Genomic DNA, 17,952 nt, shown 5'->3' with positions numbered 1-17,952 from the left:
TGAACTGCTTCCATAAATGAATAAAAATAAACAAAATAGGAAATGGACATGGAGTTATGAACAAAAGACACTTGATGTTTTGATGTTTGATTCCATGTGCACTGCCAATGGAACAGCTCTTAAAATTGGTGTGTGAGTAATACAGGGTGTAAGGAAGATTGTAAGGAGAGAATCAGTTTCATTCCAAGAACTTCATTTTTGACCCCATATGTTACACTTTGGGTACCCATGATTGGAGCCATGCACATATGCTATTTTTCTTACACCGTATTCTCTTCTTCCTTGGATACGAGAGTGGTCCTGAAAAAAAAAAGGAGAAAAAAACCCCTAATTCTCTTGAGTTTGAGTAGGTCCCTTTGAGGATCACACTCATATACCCAAGAAATAATACAGGGTGTGCTATGAAACCACCCACCACTATGCATTTTACTGTGAATATAAAATGCACACTTATTCTGTGGGAGTGTTGTAACTGGGACATCTCCAAGTAGGCCTCTCTTCATAATCGATTCACATTAAAAGTCACTCATTTCATATCCTGAGAAGTATTAAAGAGGTCATTTTAACACCATTTCTGAAATGAGGTGCCATTGCAGCTCAGTGGATAAGGCCACAGGCCATCAATCACAAGGTCCAAAAAAAATTTGAGTCTTCTTTGCAGCTCTACAGGAAAGGCACTGTATCCTCACTGCCTAGTCTTTTGGAGGGTACTTGCAGCCAGCTAGTGCTCCTGTGGCTGCTTTAATACTGGAGCCCCATTTTCATAGAGCCTTTCAAATCAGAGTTACCGCGACAATGTCTGGGCAATCTCTTTTTCTCTCTGCCTGTTAAGACCATCCACGCAAAATGTTGCTCGGATATTGTCGTGATAACTTTCACCAAATTCCACCCTAGCCAGTTGGGTAATATTATCCCAAAGTTACCCAAACATTAGCCCATCATTACCCCCAACATTACCCAGACATTAACATTGCCATGATACACCATTAACACGTATACGCAATAATTCAGACAGAGAAGTTTTTCGAGGTGTGTCTGTTAAAACGGTACTCCTCCCTCTCTCCTGCAGTTTTATTGCCTGGGGTGAGGAATTTTGTTCTCTGGATGTTGTCAGGGTAAAGTATGTTAAAACAGGGTGTTACCGGCATACTCCAGTGCTTCCCAAAAAAGCCAAGCAGATATAAATCAGACTTTTTTGATTCAATTCAACTCCACTCCTGTACAAGGGCATGCCCACAAAAGCATCCACATGCACTTTAATAGAATTATTCTATGGTTCATTAATTTTGCACTGCCTAGGATACCTTGTTTGAGTTTTCCAGGATTGCACACCACGAGCTGATGGAGGCTGCCCCCATTGTGTAAAAAACAACAACTTTAGAAACAACATGCATGGGGATGGTATACCAACAAAAGCACTGTTCAGGTCCTGCAGTAAGTTCACACATTAATTTTACATTTTGATTTTACAGTAAGTTTGTCTTCATGCACCCCACTAGAGACAACTACTGCAAAAGTGGATATTTTCGTGTGACGAATTTTTTGCGCTTGGCCAGGTAAGAAGAATTTCGCATGTTTTTAATTCCGCAGAATCAAGACATCCCACACAGGATCATGGCAAGCAAAAATATTTGTGTGCTTTTATTTTCCCGCTAGTTTCTGGTTGCGCGAAATGCGTGAAAATTTCATCACTTCGGTGATCCATTGCATTTATACCCAAGTTGAATTATCCTTCGGGTTTATGCCAGTTTTAAGTGTGTGTGTGTGTGTGTGTCACACACAACACACTGCTATAGCTTCTGACTATTCGAGCATTGAGAATTTAGGGTTTCTGGGATGAACACTGAACTAGGGCTTTCTACAGCTCAGTCGGTAGGGCACCGGGCTAGCAATCCGGAGGTCTCGGGTTCGAATCCCGATGGAATCCCATTTTCTTTGCTCAATTTTTCAAAATTTCAACACCGCGAAAATGTCCACTTTTACAGTACAAGGAGTGGCTGTCCTGATAATGTTGATCATGAATTTGATCCTCCCCCTTGCACTCAACAAGAGACCAAATGTGCTCGGACAATGGATGCTACATTGGTGTAAAGTGGTCTATTGGAAACAACAATGTTTTTATTTTTGACAATCTCTATGTGGGGAGAATTTCCTCACAAACTGCACCAGGCTATCCCATTTCCCATTCGGTCATTATCAGATGACCCCACAGGACATATGGCAGAAGGGAAATAAAACTTCGTCCGGATGGATGGAGGTCAGATTAAAATGGACAAAAACTCTGTGACACACGCACACAAGATCCACACATCTGATGAGCTTTAGAACATGCGGCTCACAAGAGCCAATCCAGCTCTGTGTTTGAAGTGGTCCAAGTGTCGTCGCTCTCGATCACGGGAGGTAGCACCTTGCGGGATGGTTCTTCACAAAACGCACGAAAGAATAATGGAAGTAACGCAATGACTGGTGACTGCCAGCAACTCGTGACATACCGCGGTATGCAGAGTACCTGTTGGCTAGATTTTGACAGATGAAAGCCTGTCCGGACTGCAAGTAGTAGTTATTATCAAAAAATTTCACTGCACATTTGAATGTACTACTCTCGAGTTTTCAAGCCCCTTGATAGTTTAGTAGGGTACTTGAGCACCCCCACAGATTATTTTTAAACGACTGATATGCAGGTATACATTATGGACACACACAAAGGTACACACACAAAATTTTGATTAAGCTAGGTCTTTTAGAATGAAAAGAACAACATATAAACAAATTAAAAACCGGTACAATGCCCTTTTAAATAATGTACACTCAAGTCAAGGCATATTTTATTTGCCCTCATGTAACGCTTGTTCATCTAAGCCTTTGCCTATGAAAAATAAAACGGCACTTGGGGATAATAAAATATGATACGCCACATCCTGTGCAGTTCATTATCTAAAAGAATTTGAGATCAGTCACCAGCTGTACAATTTATCTGAATCTTTTCATCTCTTTTCATGTTCTCCCTTTTTTTTCTTCTCTCAGCCTCAGGCTTTACAGCATTGTTCTCAGTCAAATTTGATGCCATATCTCAAAATTTAATGCACACTTGTTGCAGGTACTCCAAAATGCACAATATGCTTCTTGCATTTTTAGCATCATTGAAAGTGAACTCGGTGCAGGCAGATCAGATTTCTGTAATTTGCTTTCAATTGCAAAACCCTCTGGATATTTGCATACTACACAAATAATTGCAGGTTTTTTATAGTCCCTTCCAAAGCCAGAGAGCTTTAACCTCCCTCAGAAACAGCAGCTCACCCTGATTAAACCACTATATCCGAACCCTCCATGCAAGGACAGGCCACCATCTACACAAATCGGGGTTCTTGGGACAGCCCAGTGTATGACTGCAGCCATCCTGACCAAACCCTGCATCAAATTGTGGAAGACTGCCACCTGTGGAAGTTCCCAGGAAGGCTTGACGAACTTGCAAAACCAAGTAATGCTGTCCTGAACTGGATCAGCAATTTGGATATTAAAGGACAAGTTCACCTTCAGAGACATGTGGATTGAGTGAATGCAGCAATATTAATATCACACATCAGCAATAGTTTGAGGAAAATCGGACAATCTGTTTAAAAGTTATGAATTTTCAAAGTTTCTGCTTAGTCACTGCTGGATGAGAAGACTACTACAGCTTGTGATATCACATGTGTACAACGATAAGGAAAGTATATTAAGGAAAATTCAAGATATTTTCACTTTTCTCGCATAATAAAAGAACGCCTGACTTTCCTCTTTCAGAAGGCAAGGGGAATAATATCATCCTTAACATACGTCAGTGACAAGTCAAGAAAATGTGCACCTTTTTAAAAAAGTACTATTTTGTGAAATTCTCATTTTCCTTATATCGTTGTATGCATGTGACATCATACACTCTAGTAGTCTTCTCATCCAGCAGTGACTGTGCAGATACTTAGAAAATTCATGTAACTTTTGAACGGATTGTCCGATTTTCCCCAAACTTTCACTGATGTGCTCTACAAATATTGCTGCATTAACTCAATCCACATGTTTATGAAGGTGGACTTGTCCTTTAACCTACAATATAAAGCAGGTGCTGATCCAGGAATTCCATAAAGAGTGGCCACCTTCACAAAACAAGGCAAGTGCCAAACTGTGCCTAGCCTATTTGCATAGAAGAAATTAATGTTCTTTTAACTCCTGGAAGTTTATTGACCCCGCCTATGACCTTTGACCTTGTGGTGACCTTCAACTCTCCAAGAAACATTTACCAGACAAGTTTGGTCACAAACGGACACATGGATCAAAAGTTATGAGCCATAATCGAAACGCGACGTAAAAACTTAACATAGGGCCCCAAAAGTTTGTTGACCCCGGTCTGTGACCTCTAACCTTGTGATGACCTTCAATTCCCAAGGGACATTTACCAGCCAAGTTTGGTCACAAACAGACACATGGATCAAAAGTTCTGAGCATAATTGAAACGCAACGTAAAACCATAACATTGGGCCCTAATACTGTATACGCCACATATTTCGCGAGTCTAAATTTTCGCGAATCGGAACTTCCCAACGATTTCGCGAGTGGTTAAATTCGCGATCGTGTAGTCCTGTACCGAATGGAGAAATGTATAAGCGTACGTCACATTCATAGATTGATCAGAGTCAATATTTTCGCGTGTCTTCAAAGGGAAGCAGTCCTGAGATTTTCACTGTACTGACAATTAAGAAGAGTAAAAAATATAACCTTTCACCAATTTATACGCGTGGACATCAAAAATTGTCTCCGTACGCGATTTTAAAAAAATAATTCCTGCAAGCGATCATGTAAGAGCCTGCCAAAAGGTGCAACGTCATTGATGCCCTACTCTCAAGTTGACAGCCGTGCCTCAGAAAACCAATTTAAGTGTTCAAAATGATCATATCTGATTTTTTCATAAAATGTGACAATATGTGGTTTTATTATTTCAAACAAAATATTTGAAGCTTATTTATATATACAATTAATATAAAAATAAATAGTAAACATGTATTTATAAATAACTAGGGATGACGAGCAGAACACCGCTGGAAAGAGTTGTGCATCGATGATGCATGATTCTCCACCAAGACTTGCTCATTTGCAGAGTCACACTTTTTTAACCGAAATGTACGAGCTTATTTGGTGATTTGAAAGTTTGTTTTTGATGAAAGTAGTTTATTGGAGGTACCAACAAAATATTTTTTTAAATTTCGTGAGGACTACGTCCCTTTAATTTCGCGAATAGCACCTGACTCGCGAAATTGGCGAAAATAAAAACCTTGCGAAATTCGGCGTATACAGTATTTCGTTGACCCTGTCTGTGACCTTTGACCTTGTGGTGACCTTGAAATCCCCAAGGGACATCTACCATCCAAGTTTGGTCACAAACAAACACATGGATCAAAAGTTTTGGGCCATAATCAAAACGGGCCGTAAAAACTTAACATTGGGCCCTAAAAGTTCGTTGACCCCTGTCTGTGACCTTTGACCTTGTGGTGACCTTAAACTCCCAAGGGACATCTACCATCCAAGTTTGGTCACAAACGGACATACATAAAAAGTTATGAGCCATAATCGAAACGAGCCGTAAAAACTTAACACTGGGCCGTAAACTTCATTGACCCCTGCCTGTGACCTTTGACCTTGAGGTGACCTTCATGTTTGGTAAAATGTGTAACTTTGCCTAACCACTCTTTCCTCCAAGTTTGATTGAAATTGAAGTCCTCAGTAGAGAGTTATTCAAGTTTTTGTAGCATTACGGACGGACGACGGACGGACAGACGCCGCAGGCGATCCCTTAGTCTCCCTGCACTTCCGGTGGGCTCGACATAAAGGGGGGCGCATGCACCCCTCCCCCATTTTTTCTTTTGTTTTAACAAAAAAATAAAGGCGAGGTGCGCTCCCCCCTTGATCCACCACTGTGAGACTATAACCCCCCACCCCATTGTACTGCCTCATATGACAGAAAAAAGTCCCAGCATTTTATATCAATGCTGGGAGAAGTGGTCAGCTTAAATCCATCACAGAAAAAGTATCTTTAATCATTACAACTTTTTTTTTTCACAAAGTGGTTGCATATTCATAACACCTAACATTGCACTACTTGTTGGTATCCTCTTATTCCTCCATGTCTGCTTCTCTTTAACCTTTTTCTCAACATCTCCCTCTCCCTCAGTCTCCCTCTCTCTCTCCCTCTCTCTCTCTCTTCTCCTCTTCCTCCCCACTAATATCTCTTACAGGGTTTCCCTTCATAAAACATGATCGCACTGCTTTGGGAATTATCACCACTTCTGGTGAAGCACCGCTGTCAAATGCAATAAATGTATAAAATTGCCACAATGAGCAGAAAGTACATTTTGTCTGAGGTGTATCAAATTTGGGAGTAAAATTTGATATCCTTTGAAATATAATAGCACATACAATGACAGAGAGTAGGAGACCCTCACATGTATGCACGCACACCTCGTCGTAAACAAGACAATGCCGTAGAGTGAGACACATGGTTCCTTTCCCCCAAGGTAAACCCTTCCCCATCATACCCCGACATCACGTGAACCATAGCCGCATTCACACATGCAAAAAAGTGGGTTAATACCACATGCACTCCAAAACTCCATTTTTTTTTCTTGCAACTGCTCACACGCTCCGAATTAGTGGGTTAGCAAGCGTGCTCCGAAACTTGAGTTTGTTTGGTTGGTTTTTTTGCAACTGCTCACACATACAGAAGTAACCTGCGATTGCTGATAGATAAATCGATAAGGCTATTGTTCTTATGCCTCACAGTGGTGTGGAGCGCACGCTGTTGTGACGTTTGCCTTGAATGATGGGATATAAAAACTCAAGTTGATTTGGTTGACTGCTCACACGTCACTGCGAGGCAAATTAGCGCGCTAATCAAAAAATAACGGCAAGATTTCTTGGGTTTAGCATCGCGCTGCGAATGGTGCTAATTTGTGGGGTTTTTTGTGCCTACACGTGCAAAAAACTCGAGTTTGCTGGCAGGTTACAAATTTCGAGTTTTGTAACCCGCTAATTTGTGTGCTTGTGAATCCCCCCCCCCCCCCCTCATAACTTTCATAGGTACTGTAGTTGGGCAATGCCTTATAAGACAAAGCAGTTTCACCTGATCTCATTTTCTGTGTCACTCTGCTTCAAACATCTGGCCTACTTCCTCGAATGTAGAGCAGCACACTATCATCCCATGACTTCAAAACGCAGGACTACTTAATCATGCTTGGGATTAACATGCCACTTTACAATGAATAGATGGATATCTGAATTGCGGCCCATAAAGCATCTGACTTAAAGGGATAGTACAGTATTAGTGAAGATGAGGATTGGGCTTTTTACTTTTTGGGAGATACCAAGAAGCAACTTATGAAATAGTACAAAGCATACCATTCTATTCTAAAGAGGAATTCACAATTTATGTGATGAAAATTGGTTTTGGAATGGCTGAGCTATCTGAAAACAAAGTAAAACAAAGCGATCCTAATAAAAGGTGGGCCCACCTTTTACTAGGATTGCTCTGTTCTGGATATCTCAGCCATTTCAAAACCAATTTTCATCATTTAAACTGTGAATTCTCTTGGAATTACATGCTCTTTCATATTTCATAAGATGCTTCCCATTATCTCACCAAAAAATGTTGGAAACCTGAAGTTAGGTATCGATCAAAACTAGATACGATGCCTTTACATTGTAAGTGTTGGCACGTCAAACTCAAGCGCGATCGCGTGAAAGTGGGACACCCTGATGGATGAGCACCTTTTGGTTGAAGTGAAGTATCAAGTTTTAAAAAGAAATATCACTCATAATTCAACTCTTATCCATATGGTATTTTTCCTTCACTTACTTGTAGTTTGACTTTCACCATACGATGCAAATTAAAGGGATAGTACAGTATTGGTGGAGATGAGAATTGGGCTTTTAACTTTTTGCGAGATACCAAGAAAACACTTATGATATAGTACAGAGCATACCATTTTAAGAGGAATTCAAAGTTTATTTGATGAAAGTCAGGTTTGGAATGACTGAAACATCTAAACACAAAGTAAAACAAAGTGATCGCAATAAAGTGTGGGTCCAACACTTTATCAGAATTGCTCTTTTTTGGAGATATCAGCTATTTCAAAACCAATTTTCCTCAAATAAATGCTGAATTCCTCATAGATTTACATGCTCTTTCATATTTCATAAGAGGTTTCTCATTATCTCACCAAAATATGTTAGAAACCTAAGATTAAGTCTCAACCAAAACTGTATGATCCCTTTAATGAATTCTCAGAACATCTGGGCCCTGATGCACAGTACCCATGATGGCAGTAGAAATACATACATGTATCAAATGTAAATCAGATAAAAAATTAGTCACATTTGCTTTTGATTGATTATTTAATTACTAAAAGTGATGGATAACTGTCAAAGAAACAAATTTCAAGCAAATGTTTTTTTCAGGCTTTTGCCGGGTAAGATGAAATTAAACTGTGTTCTCAATTTTGCAGATGGTCACAATAATCGAGCATACACTTCAAATAGCTCATGGCTTCCACAGCGATTTTGAGCTTTGGCAGCAAATACAAATGTACTATCAAAACTTAAAGGACAAGTTCAACTTCATAGACATGTGGTTTGAGTGAATGCAACAATTTCAGAAGAACACATCAGTAAAAGTTTGGGGAAAATCCAACAATCTGTTCAAAAGTTATTAATTTTTAAAGTGTCTGTGCAATTACTGCTGGATGAGAAGACTACTACAGCGTATGATGTCACATGCGTACAACGATATAAGGAAAATAAAAAGAGAATTTCACAAAACTTTACTTTTTGAAGAAAGTGCACATTTCTGGAACTTGTTACTTACGTATATTAAGGGTAATATCATTACCCCTGCCTTCTATAAGAGAGAAGTCGAGTGACCTTTTTGTTACGCGAGAAAAGTGAAATTATGTTGAAGTTTCTTTATATTTTCTATAATATATCGTTGTACACACGTGACATCACAAGCTACATGTATGGTAGTCTTCTCATCCAGACATGACTGAGCAGAAACTTTAAAAAATCGTAACATTTGAACGGATTGTCCGATTTTCCTCAAACTCTCACTGATGTGTTCTACTAATATTGCTGCATTCACTCAACCCTCATGTCTATGAAGGTGAACTTGTCCTTTAAAAGATAGCTCCACATTACGACAAAGAAGAACACAAAATGAAGAAAGTTATGAAGAAAACTACAAATAACAAAAAAGCTATATACCCACACAATAAACCTATCTTGAGAACAAAGACATAAAAATAATATTACGCGCAACATCTTGGACAAAAATATCAAATTTCATGGAGCATTGAAAGTAAACGAAACACTAGCACTGCCATTCATACTGCACACATCTCAGCCAGCGATGCTTTCTCTACAACACCAGCAGTCATGCACACAAGTGTACAGGAGGTGTGGATTCTCTTAAGGTCATTTCCCTGCTCTCACAATAACACACTCATCATTCTAAGAGGCTTTATGCAGCATAACGAGCCAAAAATTTTAATGGGGTTTGATTTTCCCATCATTTTTATGTCACATGAAACGTGCACAAATTTCCACATGGGACAAAAAATTTCCATTCTTACAGCAGTTGAGATATGGATAGATAGATAGATAGATAGATAGATAGACAGATAGATAGATAGATAGTTAGAGTTGGATAGATAGATAGATAGTTAGAGTTAGATAGATATGATAGATAGATCTAGACATATACTAGATAGATAGACAGATAGATAGGTAGAAAGATCGATAGGTAGATAGAGAGACAAATTGAGAAAAAGAAAGGAGATCAAAAAGAAAAACGATTGACATACCAGCAGTAGATGGAGGTTGACGGTCAATCCGTTCATGATGGCGACTTCGTCCGGTAAAGCACCTAGGATGAATAGGACAAAGAAAGACAAAAGAAAATTTAACTGTGTATGCTGTCAATGGTCATGGTCACACTACACAAAACTTGTGTAGTTTTAATACTTCCCAATAACTTCCCACAGTTTGAGCACGCAGTCACACTACAGACAATGTCGTTTTAGTGATGCAAAACTCCCCGTACTTTCAGTCTCCAACCCACATGTTCCACATGGCTTAAGACTATGCGCTTTACTTGATTAGAAATCCACGTGTAAGATGGGTGCGTGCAACAGTGTACAAAAGGATACACGATGTGCATAAGTGCAAGGAAATGGATATTATCCTGAAACAAACTTCTTGAAGTCAAAGCACGCACAGTCACACTACACAAAACTACGTGTGCACGCAACAGTGTTCCTGTAGTTTTGCAGATGTACATCACTACCCTCTTCAAATAAAATCTTGCATCACTTGTAGATTGTGATGACCAACAGTGAAATGCCACAACAATCTGGAAATGCGCCCCCAACGAAGGCAAGTGAAAAGGCCAGAGACTGTGACAATCCTGCTCACACATTCACATTGTAGGCTGTTGCATTACAATTACTTTTGAGGGGCTGAATGTGCTTTAAGTTTAAAGGGACTGTACAGTACTGGTTGAGTTTAGGGATTCAGGTCTATAACATTCCTGAGTGAGATACAATGAGAAACCTCTTATGAAATATGAAAGAGCATGTAGTTTTAAGTAGGATTCAACGTTTATTTGATGGAAATTGGTTTTCAAATAGCTGAGATATCCAAAAAAGGTGATAATAATAAAAGGCGACAGGCTGCGTCTTTTATTAGGATCTCTTTGTTTCACCTCATTTTCTGGATATCTCAGCCATTTCAAAACTGATTTTCGTCAAATAAACTTTTGATACCCCTTAGAATCGCATGCTCTTTGGCATGTCATAAAGTGGTTTCTGAATATCTCGCAAAACGTTAAAAGCTAAATCCTCATCTCAACCAGAACTGTACAGTCCCTTTACATTCCCAACTCAACCATTATTGCACAGCTCCCTCAATCCCCTTTCATCGACACTCACCCACAATGGTGGCCATGTCCTTTATCAGCACTTCGTCGCAGTGAGCCCACGGCAACTGGCCAGTGAAATGCCCATGGACACCGCTGAGGAATGTAACAGAATATGTAATGAAAAGCATTCAATCAAAACAAAGCATGCCATCAGAATTTGAATATAGGGGCATTGGAAATCTTTGGGTTTTTTTTTTCAACTTATGATGACAAAAGTTAGCATCAAATGGGTGTTAAAGAAGAGGACATACTGTACATTTAAGTACTTCACTGAGAGACTCCCTTTACTTAAATTTCAATCACAATCTATTGACTTGTGGTACATGAAGTGAAAATATCAATAGACCAGGGCCCTGTTTTATCAGAAGATATAATCGATTCTAAATTTCCTTAACACACAGGCTGCCATAGACTTATGATAGAAATCAACTTTATAATCAATTTTAATTCTTCATAAAACAGGGCCCAGTTCTAAATTTGTATTTACATTCTATGCAAGTTTTGTTCACAAAAGCTGCCAGTAACAACAATAAAGCTTGCAGAGGCTTGCCCTACTTAGCAACAACTGAGTGAACTCCTGGTTATGTACTAACTTTAATACAGGGAGGGAGTGGGTGAATGAAATGCTTTGTTACTAGGTTGTGGGAAAAGCAACATCCATTGTCTTAACCCGTTAAGGACAGACTGATTTTGCTACAACATGCATTTCCTATAGACACTTGCAAGAGTATACTCGGGACTCATCTTCAACGGGTTAAAATTGCAATACATAAAGAAACACTCTATTGATTTGGTTTGACAGCCAAGTATTAAAGGTAGGCTAGGATGCCTACATATCACAATATTTTGTTTTTGTGTTTTCACTATGCTGGTTTCCAAGAGTGACCTTCTCTAAATTTCCCTTTGTCCCTTGATTGGCTTCTCATGATGAATGACACACATTCCTTGTACGTGTATTCACATCTTCTCAAGAATGCTTTCACTCATATACAATGTATGTACAGTTGAACCTCTCGTATCCGGACAAGTCGGGACCGGGGCTCATCTGGATAAGGGATTTGGCCGGATACGGGAGACTCAATGCTTTATACATGTACATATACATACACATGTACTGATGTAGCCCATTGTAGTACCACATGTAGTAATGTGTATACTGCAACCTTTTCATTGTTACACTCAGTAACAGACCCCAAAATAGAGGTTCGTGTTTGCAAGAATGAAATCATTTTCTTTTATAAATTCTTGGGATGATTTACCTAAATAATTATTAAGAAATGTATCAAGTAGATCTTGAAAATAAACAGTACGAGTCGACGAAACTACGCTTCAAAATTTTGAGTGTTCAATATCATTCGTTGCTCAGCCAATGACTTGAAACAATGCATGTCTATCTAGTCATATCGACGGCTGTGTATGGATTATGTGGCAATGCGATATGAGAGGACTCGAGCGCATAATCTGTCCATGTTCTTGCGATGATTTGGGGATGTTTGGGGATGTTAAAATGTCTGAAGGTAAGCAATTTGGAAGGAAATTTGATGTAATGAATTTTAATCATGTTGGAAGTAATATGTAATTCATGTGTGTTTGTGTAGGAGTTCTCAAGGAGTTGGGAATCCCCCTTTCCTCCCGTTATTATTATTAAAAAAAAAATCACGGCGAGATTGCGTCCGTATAATAGAGAGATCCGGATAAAGGGAGGCCAGATAAGAGAGGTTCAACTGTATGCTGCTACAAGGAAAACATGTTGTTCTGATAATCTTATGCCTGCAGACTTTGTCAATATTTGCTCTAAAATGTACACATAATATGCATGAGAAATGTGTGACATAACACGCTGTGATAACATGATTTCAGTTGAGTTGAGTGAAGACACAAATACCTACCAAAATCAATGTTAGCCAAAAAGGTACAGCAAACGCATTGTAATCTGAGAGCATACACTGTACGTGTTCAATCGTGGTTGCTACATTTGTACGTAATGTTTCATATTCGATCATAATCAGACCATAGCAGTATCCACCGATCTTCGCACTAGAGGGCATTGCCAGAAGCCTTTTACGAATAACTACAGTCCGCTAGGGAACAATCAATCATCAAGTAATGTTCTACATATCATCTACCAAACAGGGAGGGCACTTCAGGAATTAAAACTTGTATGCATGTGATCCGAATCACTTTTACACTTTTGATCTCAAAATACTCCAGAACAACTCATCCTGCAAATCGCGTCAATGAGAAAAGTTTCTTGGTAGAACCCTTCTCTTCATTGCAAAGCAAATTCCAATTAGTTGCCAATTAATTTTTTAGCTCTTCTGAGAACTGTTTTGCCTTTAAAGACTTCTTAAATCAAATCTTGCATGCAGTGTACATCTAAATGGGCATGTCCTCCCTCTGTTAGAAATGCAACTGATCACTTCCTCAATAGCGGTTGAAGAGACAAATAAACACTTTCATTGGCAAGGCAATGACATGTATGGAATATGAACATTACCCTAAACAAATGTGAAGCATGCTATCGATATGCAGATGATGCTCATTACAAAAAAGAAAAGAAAAGAAGTCATGGGCAAGCTTCTAAATGAGTTTCATCACTGCCAAAATAAATCACAGAAACAGGCTGATAAGGGCTTGATCTTATCCTTCTCCTACCCCCACCCCAACCCTTTTCCAACATTCAACTGTAGCTGAATATTAAACAATAACATACTGTGTAATCTATCTAACAATCTGAGAGAGCAACCGTGCTTTAACTCTTTATGTACTATGGTGGAAACCCCCTGTGCGCCACGTTATTCTGAGACAGGAAGGTAGTCATGCTCTGAGAAAGAATTCTGTTTTTCCAATTTGTATAACTCCTACAAATTTCTGTTAAGACAGGCATACTAATAGGCAAAGTTAAAGAGGAATGCCAAGCTTTGTTTCGATATAAATTGTATAACGAAGCTATTTTCAATTTTTTTTTGGAATGACCAGTTGCTATATTACTGTAAAGGCATGACTTTTGCACATAAAACCGTGACAAAAACTAGAATGTACGAGCAAATCTAGTTGGAAACGCCGCTTGATAGTCAATCGCCATATAGAATGCAAGCCGTATATGAGAGGAACAAAAGCACGAGAGACGCTTTCATTGTGCCGCGGGATTAGCAGTGATTAGTGATTTCTCGATCGGTTTTGGCGGCTTTGTTTGTTGAGCAGAATATGCAAAGTTGGCACGCCATCGACTGAGTCGGACGTGCGAACTTGGCACACAAAGAGTTAAAGGACAAGTTCACCTTCATAGACATGTGGGTTGAGTGAATACGTAGCAATATTAATAGTAGAACACATCAGTGAGAGTTGAGCAAAATCGGACAATCCGTTAAAAAGTTATGAATTTTTGAAGTTTCTGCTCAGTCACGGCTGGATGAAAAGACGACTATAGCTTGTGATGTCACATGAGTACAACAATATAAAGAAAGAATAAAGATAATTCAACATATATCCATTTTTCTAGCATAACAAAAGAACACTTGACTTCTCTCTTTCAGAAGGCAGGGGGAATAATATTACCCAAATAACATACGTCAGTAGCAAGTTGAAGAACTGTGCACTTTATTCAAAAAGCAAAGTTTTGTGAAATTTCTCTCTTTATTTACCTTATAAATATACAGTATATTTGTAAGCATGTGACATCATACACTGTAGTAGTCTTCTCTTCCAGCAGTAACTGCGCAGATACTTAAAATATTTGTAACTTTTGAATGGATTGTCCAATTTTCCTCAAACTTTCACTGATGTGTTCTACAACTATTGCTGCATTCTCTCAATCCTTATGTATATGAAGGTGGACTTGTCCTTTAACCCGTTGAGGACGAGTCCCGTGTATACTTGAGCAAGCGTCTAGATGGGAAATGTGTGTTGCAGTGAAATCAAACCGTCCTCGACAGATTAAAGGACAAGTCCACCTTCATGTACACGTGGATTGAGTGAATGCAACAAATTAGTAGAACACATCAGTGCAAACTCGGACAATCCGTTCAATAGTTATGAATTTTTAAAGTATCTGCGCAGTCACTGCTGGATGAGAAGACTACTACAGTGTATGATGTCACATGCATACAGTGTACAACGATATACATGCCTTGTAAGGAAAATAAAAAGAGAATTTCACAAAACTTTACTTTTTGAATAAAGTGCACATTTCTTTGACTTGTTCCTGACATTTTTATTCCCCATTAGTGGCGGTTTGGCACCTAAGGGGGCAGTGAAGCCCAACGTGATGCTCGAGTGCACTTCATAGTCTGTTGTAAACTACTGTATTCGCCAAATATTTCGCGAGGTTTTTATTTTTGCGAATTTCACGAGTCAAGTGCTATTCGCAAAATTAAAGACATGCGAAAATATCGACTTTCATCCCGATGCGAATGTGATATACGCGTGTACATTTCTTCGTTCAGTACAGGACTCCACGATCGCGAATTTAACCACTCGCGAAATCGTCGGAAATTCCCTTTTTGCGAAAATTTAGACTCGCGAAATATATGGCGTATACAGTATACGTGTACAATCATAGGTTCATGCTCTCACAATGGTTACATTTCCAAATATTTCATCAAACCAGATGAGCAGCATTAGAATGTGAACGTGGCGAGACATTTCAGCAACATCTTATGGAGCCCCCCCCCCCAAAAAAAAAAAATGCCTATAAGATGCATATGGCCATTTTTACAATCATTGGTGTAAAACACGGTTTTGGCACTAATTGGTGTATAACTTTCTTATACACTGACAGATATGCATTATTTTTTCTCATAAACTTACCACCCACAGTGTCTACCTTGGGTACCTTAATGAACTTTCCTCTCTTTTTCTTTCAGATGTGGCATGCACTTACATGCTTGAAATCCAACACTTTTGGTGTATGCACTCTGACATGGTTTTTTTGTCAGACCTAGCATATTAAATTGTTTATTCCTTTTCATTATATTTGTTGTTGTGGTGATAGACAGGTATCCAACATTAAGAACTATTATGTTTACCAGGTTCTGCTTTGTCTTCTTTAAAGACTGAAATTGTCCAAACTTTATGTTTCGGAGGTGACATTTTCCGTTAACAATTAACCCCTCTTTTGAGTTAGCTCTTGCTCACAATTATAAAATTCAACTTTGCTAATTTCCATCAAAACAGAATAGTAATCAATCTGACTTAACTTCGATCCAAAGATTATGTGATTTAAATAGCTTATCATTTTTTGGTGAGTGTTTATAAATTTATGCAACTTTTCCGTTAACTTTTCTGTCACCTCCGAGACAACAGATTTATGTATTTGATTTTTTTATTCTTGACATCAGTTATACATTACATTTACAAAAATGTAACATATCCCCTCACGTTATCTCTGAAGGAAGGTAGTAGAAATATAGCCTGTTGTTTTCATTTCGGAGCAATTTACAATTTTCCGTTAACACTTGTCACCTCCGAAACAATCGTCACCTCCGAAACAACAAGCGTATTATATTTGATAATTTCTCGAAGACAAAGCAATTTTGTTTGATTCTGTCCAATTGACAGGAATCTCTTTTGGATGAAAATAGTAATATGGCAACAGGAAGTAAGAATTTTCTAGATATTTATAAAAGATCTAATAAAAACTAAAAATTACTGTTTCGGAGGTGACAAAACACTGTTAACAAGAGTTTTTGCTCATTTCTATTGAAAAGAAACCATATTATGTACACCAATGGTTTCATTTATGTTAGTAACATGAGTCTCAAAGTGGAGAAATCTACTAACACACTCTCACTCTTATTTTTATTACTATACTGTAGGTTTTAGGGCAAATTTACATTTTTCACTTTTTTAACAAAGAGAATGCACAAAATACACCCATCTGTTGTATATATAATATTGTAATCAAGATCAATTCTCCTGCTTTAGTTAAGTAAACATATAGATGCTTTCATCTTAGAACCTTGATTTCCAATTTAAGCAATTTAGTTGTGAAGATTTACCAATCACAGCTTTCCATGTAGGTAGCTTTTTCTTGTGTTTCGGAGGTGACATTGTTTGTTAACACCATATTGTTATGTGATAGTGAAAGGCAATACTTCAGTTCCTTTTCACTATCTATCAACATTTTCAAATACATTTAATATCTACAAAATCATCACAATAGAAGTGACTTTTGTATACCTAGCTCACCAGAATTCCCTTGATACCAAAGTGATACACTTGTACATGTGGCAGTTCATGCATGCCCTAGTCCACAATCTTAAAAAAATCATAGAATAATCAAACTCCACAAAAAGGCCACATGCCTATAGCTGGTGCACAACTTGTTCTTGACTTCTTAGTTGTTGTTTTTCCATGTACAACGTGGTAATCATAAACAAAATTATGTGATTTTTTTTTTTAATATGACAATAATTATTACATTTTCCAAGTTGAACCAACTGTTTATGACATTGTATTTTTAAAGATTATTGAAGTTATCTGACAACTAAAGTGAACAGAGCAGGCTTTCAAGCGGGATAATGTAAAAAAGTAGGAATAAAGTAGGAACATAATCTCTAAAAAAGTAGGAAAAAGTAGGACATGAGAGGGAAAAAGTAGGACATTTGAGAAAAAAAGTAGGAATAAATCAGGACATGTGCAGGCAATTTGGAGTAGTTTTCGTCGAGACTCACCAGAACCCTTGATGTTACATGTAAATCTTAATTTGTACTCACAACCCTGCTGCCTCAGCCTCACTTTTGCTCCTGGGAGAGCCTGAAAAATACAACAAAGGCAGACATTCCTTAGAACAATGTCAGGAAACAAACAGAAATGCTTGTTCAATCGTACAGGCAATATGAATCTTGATCACTTACTTTAATACTTGCATAGAAAAGACATCATTCTGTGATTGACATGAACACCTACCATTGTGACCCTGCATCGCAACGCCAACAAAAGTCGCTAGACATGGA

The 17,952-nt window shown here is 38.4% G+C and overlaps 1 protein-coding gene across 1 annotated transcript in view; it reads right to left on the bottom strand.

Moving 5' to 3' along the window:
* LOC139729095 (kynureninase-like) overlaps positions 1-17,952 on the bottom strand; it is an 80,088-nt gene that overhangs the window by 37,318 nt on the left and 24,818 nt on the right. Inside the window, exons 4-5 of the mRNA XM_071640017.1 lie at positions 11,007-11,089; positions 9,882-9,943 (exon numbers count right to left, since the gene is read on the bottom strand). Of these exons, the coding sequence (XP_071496118.1) occupies positions 9,882-9,943; positions 11,007-11,089 (145 nt within the window). The remainder of the gene's footprint in view (positions 1-9,881; positions 9,944-11,006; positions 11,090-17,952) is intronic.

This window comes from Diadema antillarum, unplaced genomic scaffold (assembly GCF_040938485.1).
Source record: "Diadema antillarum isolate AM-2024a unplaced genomic scaffold, OU_Dant_1.0 seq00000217_RagTag, whole genome shotgun sequence".
Classification (NCBI taxonomy): Eukaryota; Metazoa; Echinodermata; class Echinoidea; order Diadematoida; family Diadematidae; genus Diadema; species Diadema antillarum.
Note: the sequence above shows the minus strand (reverse complement) of the source record. Positions and strands in the feature narration are given on the sequence as shown.